The sequence below is a fragment of the Limanda limanda genome, chromosome 16, assembly GCF_963576545.1.
Source record: "Limanda limanda chromosome 16, fLimLim1.1, whole genome shotgun sequence".
In the NCBI taxonomy this organism is placed as follows: domain Eukaryota; kingdom Metazoa; phylum Chordata; class Actinopteri; order Pleuronectiformes; family Pleuronectidae; genus Limanda; species Limanda limanda.
In genome coordinates, this window is record NC_083651.1 from 24282607 (window position 1) to 24298598 (window position 15992).

At 39.0% G+C, this 15992-nt stretch overlaps 1 protein-coding gene across 1 annotated transcript; it reads right to left on the reverse strand.

Moving 5' to 3' along the window:
• Window positions 1-4440: 4440 nt before the first annotated feature.
• LOC133021205 (interleukin-10 receptor subunit beta-like) lies at window positions 4441-15361 on the reverse strand. The gene is made up of 7 exons (XM_061087966.1): window positions 15165-15361; window positions 12504-12627; window positions 11169-11362; window positions 8924-9078; window positions 7789-7939; window positions 7078-7223; window positions 4441-5999 (listed from the first exon to the last, which is right to left on the reverse strand). Exons 1-7 carry the CDS (start codon window positions 15241-15243, stop codon window positions 5766-5768), a joined length of 1083 nt encoding a protein of 360 aa, XP_060943949.1. The 5' UTR covers window positions 15244-15361; the 3' UTR covers window positions 4441-5765.
• Window positions 15362-15992: the final 631 nt, after the last annotated feature.

The window sequence follows — 15992 nt, forward strand, 5'->3', positions numbered from 1 at the left end:
GTATATAAAATGTTTCACATAAAAATTCAAAATAAATTAAATGCAATGACAATAACTCTGAACAGAAATGTCAATTATTAAACACAAACAATTAGTTTAAAAAAAATGTAAAGTGCATCTTTCATTAAAAAATGAGGGCTGTTATTGAACTGACAGGCAGCTGTGTGCGAGTGCATGCAATAATGTCCGTTTCATATTGTAAGCTATTCTGCTTAGTTGCTTTATTGTTGTGAAGGCTCACCAACAGAAGTGGCTCTGTTGTGGAGAGAGAGGAGTAAAGAAGAAACCTTTGTCTTCTACCACGGAAAATCACTGGTCATCAAGAGATACATTCCGTGATAATGTCATTGATTGCCCTAGCCAATCGGCTTGTTGCTCCCTCACTGGGAGCTAAACACTCAACAAAATCACGACTGTTCACTGTCCTGGCTCCTAAATGGTGGAATGAGCTCCCCATTGACATCAGGAAAGCAAAAAGTCGATACATCTTCCGCCGCAAACTAAAAACACACCTCTTCCGACTATACCTTGAATAAAAGTTTAAACTAACAATTTAATAGCACTTGAATGGCATTACTTATGGCACTTTGTAGTTTGGCTTTCTTGAAGCTGAGGACATGTTGGTGTTTCGTGTTGAAACACATAAAGCTTCTCGTGTACTCTGAGTTCCTCTTGAGGTTCTGCCTGACGAACGCAACTCGGCCCTCCGCTGCCAGAGAGCTAAAGGCCGGCGCATGCTTCTGCGTCGTCAGGGGCCAGCAGGCACGCAGCTGTAACGCAGGACTCGTTCTCATTCATGGTTCTCCAACCGTTGCGCGTGTTGCCATGCAATTCCCCGCCAGAACACTAGGCGCAGTAATGTTTTTTGTCGAAGTCGGCTCTTCTTCGTGTGTTGCACGAAGAAGAGCGATTTATTTACATCGCCACGGCGGCTCCGCAGAGCCTTTTTCTGGCGGAAAAATCCGCCGGTTAGTGACGGGTTATACTAGTGGGCATAGTGTCGGATCTCTTCTGCCAAGTGCTCTTCTATCTGGTCCATATTCGTTCTTCTAAATCTTCCGTGGTTTCTGGGTATGAACCGGAAATGCGACTCCGGAAATGATGTAGTCAGCAGACCAATCACAGCCCTCGCGGCCGGGTGACGCTTGCGGGGCTTTGCCGTCTAGTTAGAAAAATTGGCCGACGCACGTTAGGACGTAGGAAGGGCCGTGAGGGGCCCGGAAGGGCTCTTGCGTCTCCGTTCCCGTGAAAACGCAGAAGCATGTCTTCCTCGTTGGTGTTTGTTGAAAATGGGAAAACCCGCCTACCGATGTATTACCGCCACCGACTGGGCTGGAGTATTTCTGAAAATGAAGATGCGACAGTTTCTTACTGGCGAAAGTGTTCTTCTTCTTCTTCCTTTTGTTGTTTAATGTTGTTTAATTGTTGTTTAATTCTGCCACCTACTACGCTGGAGTATGATTTAGAGTTTTTCGCCTGCAGAAATACATAAAAACAAACAACCTTACTTAAACTTAAATCTTCTTCATTAAACCAGTTTCTTTTAAAAACTAAAAAAATATTTTATATTTTCCTTCTCCAATAGTAAAACTCTTCAGGTCAAACTCTTCCTCCCCACATCTCCTCAGCTCCTTTGTAGTTTTTGTGTGTGTGTGTTATATTTTTGGTAGTGACAGATGACCACATTGACACTGTCCTGATGGATTCTTCCCTATTAATTGTTTTATTTAGTCCTGTTCTTAGTCTTGCTATTACTGTTTGTTCTCTAGTGTTTTTCCCCATTGTTTTCATCCGTCCCACTTTTTGCTGTATTTGATGCAGATTCCATCCTATCCCCCCCTCATCCCATTGTTTTTGCCATTCTGTCATCATGCTACTCCTTATTATTGTTTTGGTTCGTCCTCACTGAATGTTACCTACATAGTTATTTCCTGTTTTAATGATGGTTTGGCGAGACAGTCTATTTAATTTCCCTCAATGCCCCTGTGAGCTGGGATCCACATGAAAGTTTAGGTCTTGGATAGCAAAAGCATATCCAGTTTTTCCATTTTTTTGCTCCTTTATTGGGACCAGAGTATTGTGTGTAATCCTCAGGCTTTCCTCTACTATATCTGCCCAACTGTCTTTTCCTTTGTCTATCTTCACTTTTTCCTTGACATAAAAGTAGAATGTTACTGTGGGAATTAACCATGTAGGTGTAACAGGATAAGGAGCTGGTGCACTGTATATTTTCTAATGCAACCTTATCTTTTTTGCCATTTTATTTGCTGTCCATACATAACATTCTGTCTTATCTTTTTCACTTTCTCAGCATGGTCTAAGGGCCCCAACAGTTGTGTGTTCTTCTTCTTTGTGTCCCTGAAGATTTGACCAGTAGTTACACATAAGCTGTTTGTATCTGAGGTTCAGGGGCATTTCTCCCATCTGCACTTGAACAGCTATATTTTGGGAGGTCTTAATAGCTCCACAACATGGTCTCAGTTCCTGGTTTTGTATCCTCTCTATTTATTTAGCCTGTTTGTTCTGTAAACCATACTCCCATGGTCTACAACTGATCTAATTAGTGCTATATATATTCTTCATAGCTCTTTTCAGACCCTCTGAGACACCTCATTACATTGAGAACTATTTAGCATTTTTCCTACATCTTATTTATATGTACAGTCCAGGTCAGCTTTGTGTGACATAAAACCCCCAGATATCAGAATGTGCTTACCTGCTCTAATTGTTCCCCATACTTTTTTAATACTCTCTTACCTTTTTCCAAGAAAAGATCATTACTCTAGTGTTTTCCCATGAAAACCTAAATCTCAATGCATATTCACATTTCTCGACCACCCTCATTGCACATTGCATCTTCTCTTGGACAAATTTTAAGTTTTCAACGCTTTTCCATAAAGCCCTATCATCAGCAAATAATGATCTTCCTATATCAGCACTTATATCTGAGTACACATCATTAATCATGATGGAAAAAAGTATTGGGCTGATGACACTGCCCTGGGGCGTTCCGTTATCTACCTTACACCTGGTCGATATAGTCGTTTCCATCTTGCCCTGGATATATCTATCAAATAAATAGTTTTTTATCTAATTAAAAGTTGATTGATTGATCCTGTTATTCCCATTTTGTCTAGTTTAATCATTAAACCCACTTTACATACCATGTCATAAGCCTTCTCAACATCAAACAACACTGCCATTATAAATTCTTTACTAACTGGAGCTTTTCTAATTTCTGTCTCTAAACAGATTATTGAATCCATTGTTCCCCTTCCTTTCCTAAACCCACTCTGATAAGGAAATAACAAGCCCCTGCTCTCAATATTGAAAGTCATTCTCTCAGTGATCATCCTTTCCATTATTTTTACAATATGCGATGTAAGTGCAATTGGTCTGTAGCTTGTTGGTTTTGTCGGGTCCTTTCCTGGTTTATTATAGGTATGATGACTTCTTCCTTCCAGTTAGTGGGTAATTTTCCCTCTTCCCATATTTTATTATATATATCTAAAAGTAAAATTTATGTCTGCTTCCCCAAATGTTTTATCATTATGTAACAGATTTGATCTTTCCCTGGAGATGTTAACCCAGTTTTTCCTATAGCTCTCCTCATCCCGTAAAGTAAAAGGTGCATCCATCCCACCATTTTTTTTGTTTTCTTCTCTGTATAATCCATGGGTTTGTTTGTTTAGTTTCCTCGCTCCCTTGCTTCCTTTCCTCTGTTAGATTGTCAGAACTGTGAACTAAAATTTTGGTTTCTCTTTAATTAAAAAAAAAAAAAAAAATCTTTATTTAATGGTTTAACTACAACCCTCTGTCCACCATGGAACTGCTTTCCTACTCATTGTCCCTTTGCTTCTAGGGATTGATAACTTTTAGTGTAATTTCTCCAAACATTTTCTATTTCCCATCTCAGATAAGCACTTTAACAGTTTCAACATTTTGGTTGCATCCCTTTCCCACACTGCTCATACTCATGATCCTCACCACATCTTGCACACCTTCTTTTTCCTTTACATGTCGTAGCAGTATGACCAAATCTTTGACATTTAAAGGATCTTATTGGTTTTGGTATATATTTCCTCACTGTGTATGCCATGTATCCCAGCGATACTCTCATTGGAAGTCTCTTCCTCAAATCACCATTGGTAAATATTGTCTTAACCCACTGGTCGTACACTCACATCTTTAATGAGCACAGCATTTCAACGTTCTGCCAAATGTTTGATTGCCAAAGCACTTGTCTGAATATTCTCTTACCAATGATCTGACAGTTTTAACTCTGTGTGTCTGTCATCCTTAAATATTGTTGCTCCAGTTAAAGCTAGTACAAAGGCATCTGAGAGAAAACTACCTTGGATACATGACAATTTTAGAAGCTGTAAAAGGGATTGTAGGAAATCAGAGCAAAGATGGAGAGAAATCTGGACTCTCAATTCATTACAATATCACAAAGGAATTTTTATTACAACACAACAATATGGTTAAGGCACATACTATTTTTCTGAACTGATATCTACCAACCAGCACAACCCTAGATGTTTATTTGACAGGCTGCTTCACGTGAACGAGCTCTGATCTCACTGTGTGTGTCTCTGAGCGAGTGAGTGGGGCGGGGGCCGGAGCCCCGGGGCATGAGTGTGTGCGCTTTCCGTTCGGGAAAAATATGCGCGACATGCACGACACTGCACAGGGAGCCACTGCAGAGGGGCTGAAGGGCCGCCCGCGGGATACTGCGAAAGAGCGATTTGTTTACTGTTTTCTTACTGTAGCTCTGAATTGGAGCTGAGCACATGCCCAGGTAAATACTGCCATCTGCTGGTCTTTTATTGGATCATATCAACCCTGCTTCAAAGAAACTTGGCGTATTGGTTGACAGCAATTTAACTTTTAACGCTAACACAGCTGATACATCATGTTTTTATCATCTCTGAAATATTTCAATATTATTTTGAAACTTTAACTTTTAAAGACACAGAAAGTATTTTATATGCTTTTATTACATTACACCTTGACTATTGTAGCAGCCTTTTTACTTCCCTAACCCAAACATCTATTAATCAACTCCAGACTCCACAGAACTCATCTGCCAGGCTTTTAACCAGAACCAAAACACATGACCACATTACTCCTGTTCTAGGGTCTCTATGTTTGATTTTTTTCTCTCTCCATGGCCTTTCTCCAAGCTACATATCAGATCTTTCAGTATTTTATGAGCCGTCATGTACTGTACATTAAGATCCTCGGGCAGAGATCTTCTGTGTGTTCCAAGTATTAGATTATAAACTATAAACTAAAGGGTACAGGCATTTCTTGTTGCGCTGACACATTTATTTCTCAACTGTTGGACATTTTGCCAATCCGTTGGGGTCTTTGAGCTCTGTGCTTTTACCCAAATGCTTTAACTTCAGCAACGCAGAGATTTCTGGTGAAAACCAGGGGTAAGATCTGCTTTTTAAAGGGAGCATGCTTATTTGCTAAGGAATTAAAAACTTTTGATTCGACCTAGGACTAATACCGATTCAGGAATAATGAATAAATATTTCAGTGTGGGAGACTGAAATGGGGCATACTACAACACCTCTGCGCTGTGAGCAATATTAGTGCACAAATACCACCACCTGCATGATCACTCTATCACTCCTGTATGTCTCTGTGACTCTTTTATACAATCATTCACAGTAACACCTGGGTTGAGGAATAATATGAGGTTGTAGCAGGGTTGTTTGTATTATAACTCTGAAGTGAAGCAAGGGCAGGATATTTCACTGTTTCTCAGTGGCTTTAAAGTCCCCCCTGCTGATAGTTTCTCCCTTGTGTCTCCCACACATTGTTACATCAGACTGTTTGTTGCTGGCGGTCATTTCTACCACCAGAGGACCTCTTTCCTCCACAGTCCTGTCATCTTCGATGATTCTGACTTTGTGATAGATCTCCTCCGGTGGGTGGGAATTCTGCATGACCAAGTAGATGTTGGAGTTGGGTGGTGCCAGCAGATACTAGAGATAGGAAAGAGGCAAGTTGATTCAGATTTGTGCTTCAGTTTTTGTTGATTGCTTAAACAGTCGTGTTCACTCATTTTCAAAACAGTTAACAGACAGGCTGAAACAGAGGCAGACAATCTAAAATGATACATTTAGTTTAGGCTTAGTCAGTCAAATGAATCGTAATTACAGTATGTGCAATAAAGCACAAGGTAATTTTTCTATTTTATTTAATTTACAAAAAATTTAACCCTGCCCTTTTGAGATTAAGATTATCTGTTGAAATGCAGAAAAAAAGAGACTCGGCCCAGACTTTCTCCCGAGGTTGCCTTTCCCCCATTAACAATGGAGTAGATTCTCCACTCCGACATGTTCACAACAGCAACAAATCCTCCGGAAGACTGAGGTGAGGGTTGACGCAGCAGTTAGAGGCAGAATGTAACACATTAATTCTGCTGCGGGGATCACTTGATTTTGTCAACAACAGCCTTGCGCTATTATCACCAAGAACTCTCTTGACATCTTCGTCTGTGTTTGTGTTTTATTTTAGGTGTTTTAATTTTGCGTCTGTTGCCCCCCCCCCACACTTGCTCACGTCAATCCTGTGGAGGATCTCCAGCTGTATTCGCACATAATCTCCTCCAAAGTTTCTGCTGACTTTGCACTAGGGGGCCAGCAGACAAAGACCGAAGAAACTCAGGAGAATCTCACTCAGACATTTGCGTTCACACATACACCTCCTCCTCCAACTGAGAAGACTTCTGCTGTGCTAAGAAGGTGATGATGAAGATCAAGGGGATCCTTAAGTGTCTTAACAATTGAGAAAAACTTAATTTATATTAATACAAAGTCATTAATAAAATGGTTAAATATCCAACTGAAGGGACACTTTCTGAGTCTAACTGCATGAATGCCAACATTTAAGATCCAATTACATGCATACATCTGAAATCAGCATGCCAATTTTGTGAACATTTAAGATCATGCTTTGTTGCTCCCGAAATTAATTGTCTGAATTTTAAGGTGAATCTGTGATTACAAAAGAACCTTGAAGACAAAAACAGTACACGCACATACATATAAACATACACACCTCTTTGAAGTGCTGCGGCAGTGAATCTGTAGGACAAAGAAAGTGAGATATACTTTTCCGATACACCACCACAATCACAACCAGAGCCGCTGCAATTGCCATGAAGACAAATGTCAGAATTGCTGCCACCCAAGGAGGTTCTTGTTCTACAGAAAAATCAGACAAAGAACAGCAGAAGTAATCAGTATTTTTTCCTATTTAAATCTACTGGTACTTGGTTTGAATTTGTCACTTCAGAACTCAACATGTTGGCTTGTAAATGTTTATCAAAATTTCACTTGTTTACTTTTTATATCAAAGTTTTTAGATGCTTCACATTTGTGCTTACTGATGTGATGAATCCCAGATTTGTGCGTCAAACATTCGTAGGCAAGGTTTAACCACATATTTGTGCGTACGCACTGTTTGTGAATGAGGCCCAATGTGAGGTCAAGTGACTTTGACCTTTGACCACATACATCTAGTCCTGAGGTCCAAGTGAATGTTGAACCCAACTCCTAAACTGCCACCGTCATCCCTAAAGCCCTGCAACTGCAATAGCTAAAAATCGGTGTCTTGTTGCAATTATGGTAACATATGAAAGGTTAGCTTGATGCCCCACCATTTCAGGACGTGGTAAAAATTCCAAGTGAATGGCAGGAAATTCAACAGTCCAACCCTTGTATTTTTATAAATAAATAAATGAATATAAATCCTGCAAAAGACACTTACCATTGGTGGTACTTTCACAGAAAATTCTGCTGGGCTTACTGGGGTTGGGATTCCTTTCTGTTTTGATTTGGACTTGAACACAGTACTTGGTCCATGGGTCCAGGTCATTCAGAACCACTCGGTTTTGAATTATATTGCTAATGTGTTTGGCCTGTAGGAAGCAACAGACAAGTAATCAGGTGTGTGATGTAGTCCAACCAAAATGGTCTGAAGTAGCTGGAGCGCAATACAGAGACAATGAAATGAATGGAGTAAAATATAGCAAGCCACTCATTATCATTGAAAATCATCTTATCCTCTAGCACAGAATATATGTTGTGCATCTGAATGGACTTGATGGATCTGAGTTTGACATAGAAACAGGACATGACCAGGGTAAATATAAACTTAAACAATATTGTGACAATGCATTACTGCATTGAAACACCTTTCTTTTCTGAGGGGCTCATGTCATTTAATTTAATTTTTTGATTTCTCAATTGCTGCACAGTAACACTTTGCTTTCCCAGAATGGTATGCGAAGATGGGAAGATGTGCAATCTGCATTAGATATATACTGTAGCGGCTCTTTATTTTTGTGTATCAGTACTAATGAGATATCTACATGTAATCCCAAAATTTTAATTGTACTGATAATTTACTTTTATAAATGGTTTTAGCGAAAAACATGTTAATTAGGGCAACATCGTAAACATAACCTTCGAAACAACGTTGTGCTTCCATTAACATTGCCAGTTAACACAAATAATGGGAAGAGGAGAAAAAAACCTCATGTTATTATGACTAAGGAAAATTCATGTATTAATTCAAGATGCTTACCACATTGCATCTTCAGAAATCGTACGAGTGTACTTAAGTAACTGGACTTGCTTGTGATCTAGAATCGAAGAATACTCTTCGAACAGAGTTGAAACATCTTCAAGAAACAAAAGCAAGTCCAGTTGCCTACGTACACTTGAACAACTTCTGAAGATACCATAAGAAGCATACTTGGGTAGAGATTTGTTTGTCAAGTGTCAAGCAATTAATCATTTCCCCAAACATAATGCTTTGTCTTTTGCTCCTAAAAGTCTTCCACACAAATCTATATATAATACATAAGAGATCTTCTTAGAAATAAAAAACATGTATCCACCTTGTGTTTCTGGCTGTCCTTCCAGTAGGTGATTTTGTAAGTGGCAAAAATGTAAACATTTCTGAGGGTTGAGATCACCATCACTGGGTCTATAATACTGACTTCGATAGCGGCCCCATTAGACACAAGAGAGACATTGGGTGAACCAATGATGGCTGGGGAAGAAAGAGAAAAGAGTGGGTCACAGCTTCTTTAATGGCACAAAAAGTAAGGAGGAAGCTTTTCTTCAAGACCTAACAAAGCTTTGGTCCTGAATTAAACAATGGAAAAGCTAAATTTCCAGACCGTAGTTGTAAATACAAAAAGGTTATTGACTTAATTTGACATATAAATTGTGTATTGTGTGTTAAAGCTGCTTGGTAAGACCACATTAGGAGCAGTACGTTTTGGATCTCAAGTAGATTTTATTGATTAATGAGGCAAGTTTAGCTTTTTTTTTATTCATGGCTGCGATATTCCATTATCCCCTTCTGTATGTATACTCGGTTATCTAGACACACTTAGCACAAATTCAACACAGTCCTACTAGTTACCCTAACAATCGCTGGGAAACTTTAGTATTTATAATACTTGGTCAATGCATTAGTAAATTAGAATATTGCTGTCTATCTACTATTTTTATTTAAATCAATGGGAGTTTTAATATACTATGCATTGAAGGGGTGCGTGTTTTACATTTTCTAGGTCTGGCCTTCATCATTTGTGCATACTCATGGTCTGAGGAAGTTCTAGATTTGCTAGTACTCTGCGAACAAATTTAGGTGAGAACATATTGATATATCCCAGATAAACGTTCGTACGCAAGGTTTAACCACATTTTTGTGCGTACGCACTGTTTGTGAATGAGGCCCAATGTGAGGTCAAGGGACTTTGACCTTTAACCATGTACAGAACATCTAGTTCGAAAGTCCAAGTGAATATTGAACCAAACTCATCCACTGAGTGGACGGGTTATATTTGACATTGTGCCAGAGACACTGAGTGGACAGGTTTATATTTTACATTGAGACAGAGACTGAGTGGAAGGGTTTATACGTTACATTGAGACAGAGACTCTGAGTTGACGGGTTATATTTTACATTGAGACAGAGATTCTGAGTTGACGGGTTATACAGTTTCACATTCAGAATGAAAGAGCAGAGAAGTTGGATCTTGAGCACATTGTGGAGGACCTCATTATGCAAAAGTATTACAAAGAGCTGTTCAGACAGGTGTGTGCAACAAATCAACCATTTGTTATATTTCACTCTTTAGCTGCTTTATTCTCGTTTTAATTGGTTTAAGTGGCAGCAGTTTGATCTATGTAGCTTAATGCTCAAATTAAAATTAACAGTATTGTCTAATCTATAGCTTTAAGTTACCATTATCTAATGTAACCATCAATTATCAACTGTTTTGCAGAGGCTTTAAGTTGCCTAACTTGTTTTCACATAGAACAATACCATAACCAATGCATGGTAACCTATTGATGTTCTTTATTTTAATACTTTCATCAAATATCCTTATTATCAACATTTTAACTGAAATAACTTTTACTTTTATCTCAGTACATTTTTGTTAGTACTGGAATAAAATGTCTTCTAACTTAAATAAAGTACTTTTATTGGACTTTCAAGCTCTGCTTAAATAATAGTAAATAAGGAAAATATTTGGCTCTTTAGCTGTTAAATGCTTCACTGTGTTCACCAGGATGAGCTATCACCATCTGCTCTTTTTAAATGGTTGTGTAAAATTGGTTGTTAAAACTTGCTGAACACAGCTACCTCCTGCTGTTTGAAAATAACTAAATGAGCACTGTGAAGCCTGAACCAGAACAGTATATGGTCTCTAAATGGTCTTTATGTATATAGCACCTTTTTTTATTCTTGATGACACTCAAAGCGCTTCACACACACATTCTACAGTGCATCCATTTGCAGCTCTCTTGCAAACTGAATTTTCAGTGGGTTTGGCGTCCGTTAAATTACAGTTATTTAGCTACATTACATAAAACTAAATCAGATTTTTTGGTAGACCAATCAATTATGTAATCTTTATTTGAATTCTGGTGGCTGATGATTCAGCTAAACAAATTATTTTTAATACATCTCATCATAAGTTTTTACAAGCTATGTCTCTGAGAGAAGATCACTTGTATTTCCAGATACAGTACAGTCACTGTGCACCTTTTGTTAACATTGACCTCTTTAAATGAACATGTGCAGAGTTTAAGTGTTAAGCCATGATACACAGCGGTTCTACTCACTGTCTTTGTCCAAGGTAATGTGGTTACTTTCCACCCAGGCAGAACTCTCTGACCCCAATTGTGCCCGCACTCGGCCAGTATACTTTCCATTCTCAGTGATGGATGGATGGCTGGGATGGCTGAGGCGAGTGAAGTCACATTCAAGGGTGGAGATGTTCACACACCCTGTTGTGTAGTTTGTGACGACTGAAGTTCTGTGAACAAATATTGCACAGGTATTACCAATTTGCCAGTAATGATTTCAGTTAGTAAGTGTGTTTGTAATTACAACATACAAAAAGTATTGGAAGAACCCTTGATGTTTGACCCTGGGCTTGATTACAAGCAAGTCTGCTAGTACTTTAGATTAATTTGCATTTTTAAAGCTACATTAATTGTGCTGAAGACATATTTTCATTTGAACCCTCACATTTAGCGTTTGATCACCCTAATGTGCATACAAGCAACATCAAACAGACACAGAGCAACATTAGCACTTTATTTGGAGTTGGGTTTGTGTCCAGAATCCAGCAGACTGAGGATCACATATTTAACATGTTATTATCATTCACTTAATGTGACTGATAGAACTGTCTGTTAGAAAACAACTGCTTATACACAGTAAATATCCCGCTGTTCCAGATCAACTTTAAGCCTTTTGCATAAATAAAGTCTTTAGAGGCTCTCAATTGGACATTTGTGTTCACACATACACCTCCTCTGGAGAAAATGCTGATGATCTTCGGAGTTCAGTGCATGTCTGAAAGCAGCTTTAGTATTAATTTGGAATTGTGTTAAAGTTCTTCTGAGGAATTCAAGTCCAATTAAAAATATCAGCTGTCCTGAGGGAAATATCAGGCTCTGTTTTCTGCTGAGCAGGTAGTGGACAGTGGCTTCTCACAGCTGCCTGCTATACTGAAAGTGATGATGAAAGTGTAATGTGTCTGCCTCTCTTTGCAGCTTATTTTTGTTCTTCAAAGTTTATTAAGGTCATTAATTGTCTGCCATTTGGAGATGGGCAGATATCTTGCCTCTTGTTCATCCTGTAGTAGTTCAGCTGTGTCTCCTTTAGTATGAAAGCGTTGTCAACTCAACTCACACTTGGCTTGAAACATCTACTTTCAGACTCTGTCGCAGTAGTTGAACAAACGTAGAACACAGTTTCATTTTACTTAACTGTATTAAATATTTGTGGCCATCACACAGCAGCACAATAGATAGATATCTCTATAAATTAAGAGAGGTAGCATGTGGAACAGCAGTGATAAGTAAAGTCATAAAAAATTCAAAACAGACACAAACTGATCTACATGGCCCTGACAGGGTTTCTTGGTGCTTATGTTAGTGTTGACTCACTTGTACTCCGTTCTGTAGACCAGGTTGTTGGCTGCCCCTTTAGATGGATTCCAACTTAGCACCAGGTTCATGTTGTAGGAGGTCAAGTTGACATTTGTGGGTCTGCTGAGGATTCCCAATACCACTGCAAACATAGACAAATTAAGTAGGAATTATCATAATTACACTCATGGATGGACACTTTAGACACTTGCCGACTACGTAGACCTGCGCCCATGCAATAATCCAATCGGCTAATCATATGGCGTCGTCAGTTAATGTTCACATTAAAGGGATAGTTCATCCAAAAATCAAATTTCTGTCATCATCTACTCACCACTCTGCAGATGGAGGGGTAGGTTAAGTATTTGAGTCCACAAAACACTTCTGCAGTCTCAGGAGTACTTTGTTAGAGCAGAATCCAATACAATCGAAGTCAATGGTGAGTACTTCTTCAGATATAATAAAATAACAGAAAAACCATAACATGCCTCCATACTGCTCGTGTGGTCATCCAAGTGTCTGCAAGACTCGAAACGAGGTAATTTACACCGTGTTTTAAGCCAAAATGTTCGCTGATATCTTCTGACGAGGGTGCATCCAGGGGCCGTCGGAAATGCTAGCGTCCACTAGATTAGACACTTCTGTTGGACTTTTAGGCTTAAAACACAATGTTAATGATGTCGACATTCATATTCGAGTCGAATATGAATGTGGTGGCTTGCGGACACTTAAATGACACCACACAAGCAGTATGGAGGCATGTTATTTTTGTTCTGTTCAGGTCACTAATCAGCTACATTGTTTATCCCTGAGACTCCAAAAGTGTTTCTAGCGAACACTAATCAGACGTAATTAGGAACTGAAAAGTACTGAAGTTTATTTTGTGTTTGTTTGTTTCGCCCTCGACCACACACACAGCGAGACAAGACATGGAGCGCACAGCCAGGACATCAGGGTTAAAGTGAGAGGAACGTTCAAGAATCATTATCCGACATCATCGAATGATAACTAAATAAAAGTGCTTGTTTTTGTCTTTGTGAAGAGTGACAGAGACGAGCAGACAACAACATACACACTGAAGGCGAGAAGTTCTTTCCGCACATTATGACGCAACGCAGTGTTTCAACTTCATTGTCGCAGAAGAAGCAACGCCCCCGTTTATCCATCAACCTACCTAACACTAACCCCCAGATTACGATCGGGACCATACAAAATTTGTCAGGCTAATAGATAACACAAAGCTGGTTATTAATTTGAAGTCAACACATGCTTTCCTACATTTAATTTGAGTGCATGAACGTAAAGGGGCGGTGTTTACTGCATATGACCAATCACCGACATGGACAATTGTACTGACAGCAAAGAGGAGCAAACTGTTATATTTGAAAAATATGGGGAGATATTCCTGCTTAATGCAGGAAGGAGAGCTGTTAATAAACCTGATTGTGTGGAACACTTGGGAAAAATAGATATTACGTGGACACAACATAATAACGAATGGAAACAAGAAACACACCCAGTACATCGATATCAGTAACTCCCACAAGTTTAGAAACATAGGAATATGCAGACTGTCTGTGGTTTTGTGAGCACATTGTTCATATGTGTCAGGTTGGTTATGTTTGGCTCCAGCAACTGACAAAGGTTTATCATGCCCTCTGATGAGAGGCTATATCTTTCATAAAGATACTCATCGGAGTAGGTAAAAGGTGTCGGTCTCTGAAGACCCTTCACAGGATCTTATTTTGCTCCATGGGATCCTCTAAGAATGCTGATGTCATGATTCAAAGGAATTGATTGGTCAGTGGGTGGTGCTTTTATACAGGTTCATCTCTAATCTCCAAATTAACTATAAAGTTAGGAGTTCAGCATAAGTTACCATGGTGATTAACCCTTAAGTAAACCTGAAGTTACCCTGATAAATCCCGCGGATATCTTCAAGATAATATTAATTTGGAACAAATGTACCTCTTTAATGAACATGTGCTGAATTTTCAAATGAAAAGCCATGACAGACTGAGTCTCTACTTAGTGTCTTTATCCAAAGTAATGTGGTTACTTCCCACACAAAAAACACATGTTAATACCAGGTGTGTACAGGGTCTAAGATAATGCTCCATGTCACAAAGCAAAAAACTAAACCTGGTGTAAATAACATGACAGTGAGCTCAGTAATCTTCAGTGCCCTCCCCAGTCAGCAGATGTAAATCCAGGAGAACCATTGGGATGTGAAAGAACAGGAGATGGTGCATCTGACAAATCTGCAGACATTATGTGATGTCATCATGTCAACATGGAAGTACTGAGGCTGTGTGACAGCAGTTGCAGGAACTATACCCAGGATCAGTAAAGTGTTCATTGAATGCTCAAATGGTGGTTATATCAAACAGAAATGTCATGGTCATGACTACTGCCCTTGAATAAAGCCACAACTACTTGTGTTGCCTTTGTTATGATCATCCTCAGGGTATCAAAATGCACTCTTCATACATTATTTCACCAAAAGTAGCATCTCTACCCGAGGTATATGAATAATATGGACAAGAAATAAGAAACATAACGTTCATTTTCTGAGCAGGTGATCAATCCCTCAGTATCAAACATTTATATGTTCTTCAACGTATTTTCCCGAACAGTTGACACCTGACACACAGCGGCTCCGCGACAAAGTGAAATTACCTGTGGGTGTAGAAAGAGTCAGGAGGAAGGCAATGATGATGGCTGACATCTCTCTTTGAGGCTCCTCTGAGGTTATCATTAAGTCCAGCAAGTGTGTGACGGGCTGTTTCACTTCTGAACCGAGTGTTTCCTGGTAGAGTTTACTCACAAGAGGCGGAGTGTTCGCGGAAACGAAACTGCCGTCGGCTTCCAGTAATCTGACAGTTGGTGACGCTGTAAAAAAAGGCCTGTCGAGAGCGGCTTCTAGAAGGGGAGGGGCTACAGCAGGTGTGTGTATGCGCCTGTGTGTTGGGAGTGGGAGGGAGAGCAGAGGAAGATTTCCAAGGGAAGTTATCCCCTCCCTAAATGCTATAAATTATATATATATATGATTCATTTTCTAATTTTAATGACTTAATTTTTCAACCAACATTATTCCTGATCATAATTACCAAATATGTATACATTTTCAGTATTTTACCCTTTAAAATAGCACTTTGTTACCCCAACTTTTTATTTATCTTTTAAAGCAAACAATAATGAAAAAAATATTATTTTCAAAAATACTAAACACATTTAGCGAAAAAATCCTCTCAACACAGTACGGACAATTATGGCCCCCATCCACAACCCCCTGCCAAAACTGCTTTAGAAATATTACATATGATAATATTTCAATATGAAATAATATAACAACTTCAGTTCTGTTCAGACTTAACAAATATTATTTTATGTCCAGTAATGTAACCCTTTATAATACAAATGTATTTTAGGTGGAAATAGATGTATGACATATTTTTGAGATGATCAAAGCCTCAGAATTTATGGTCAAATATGGATCTCTCACAT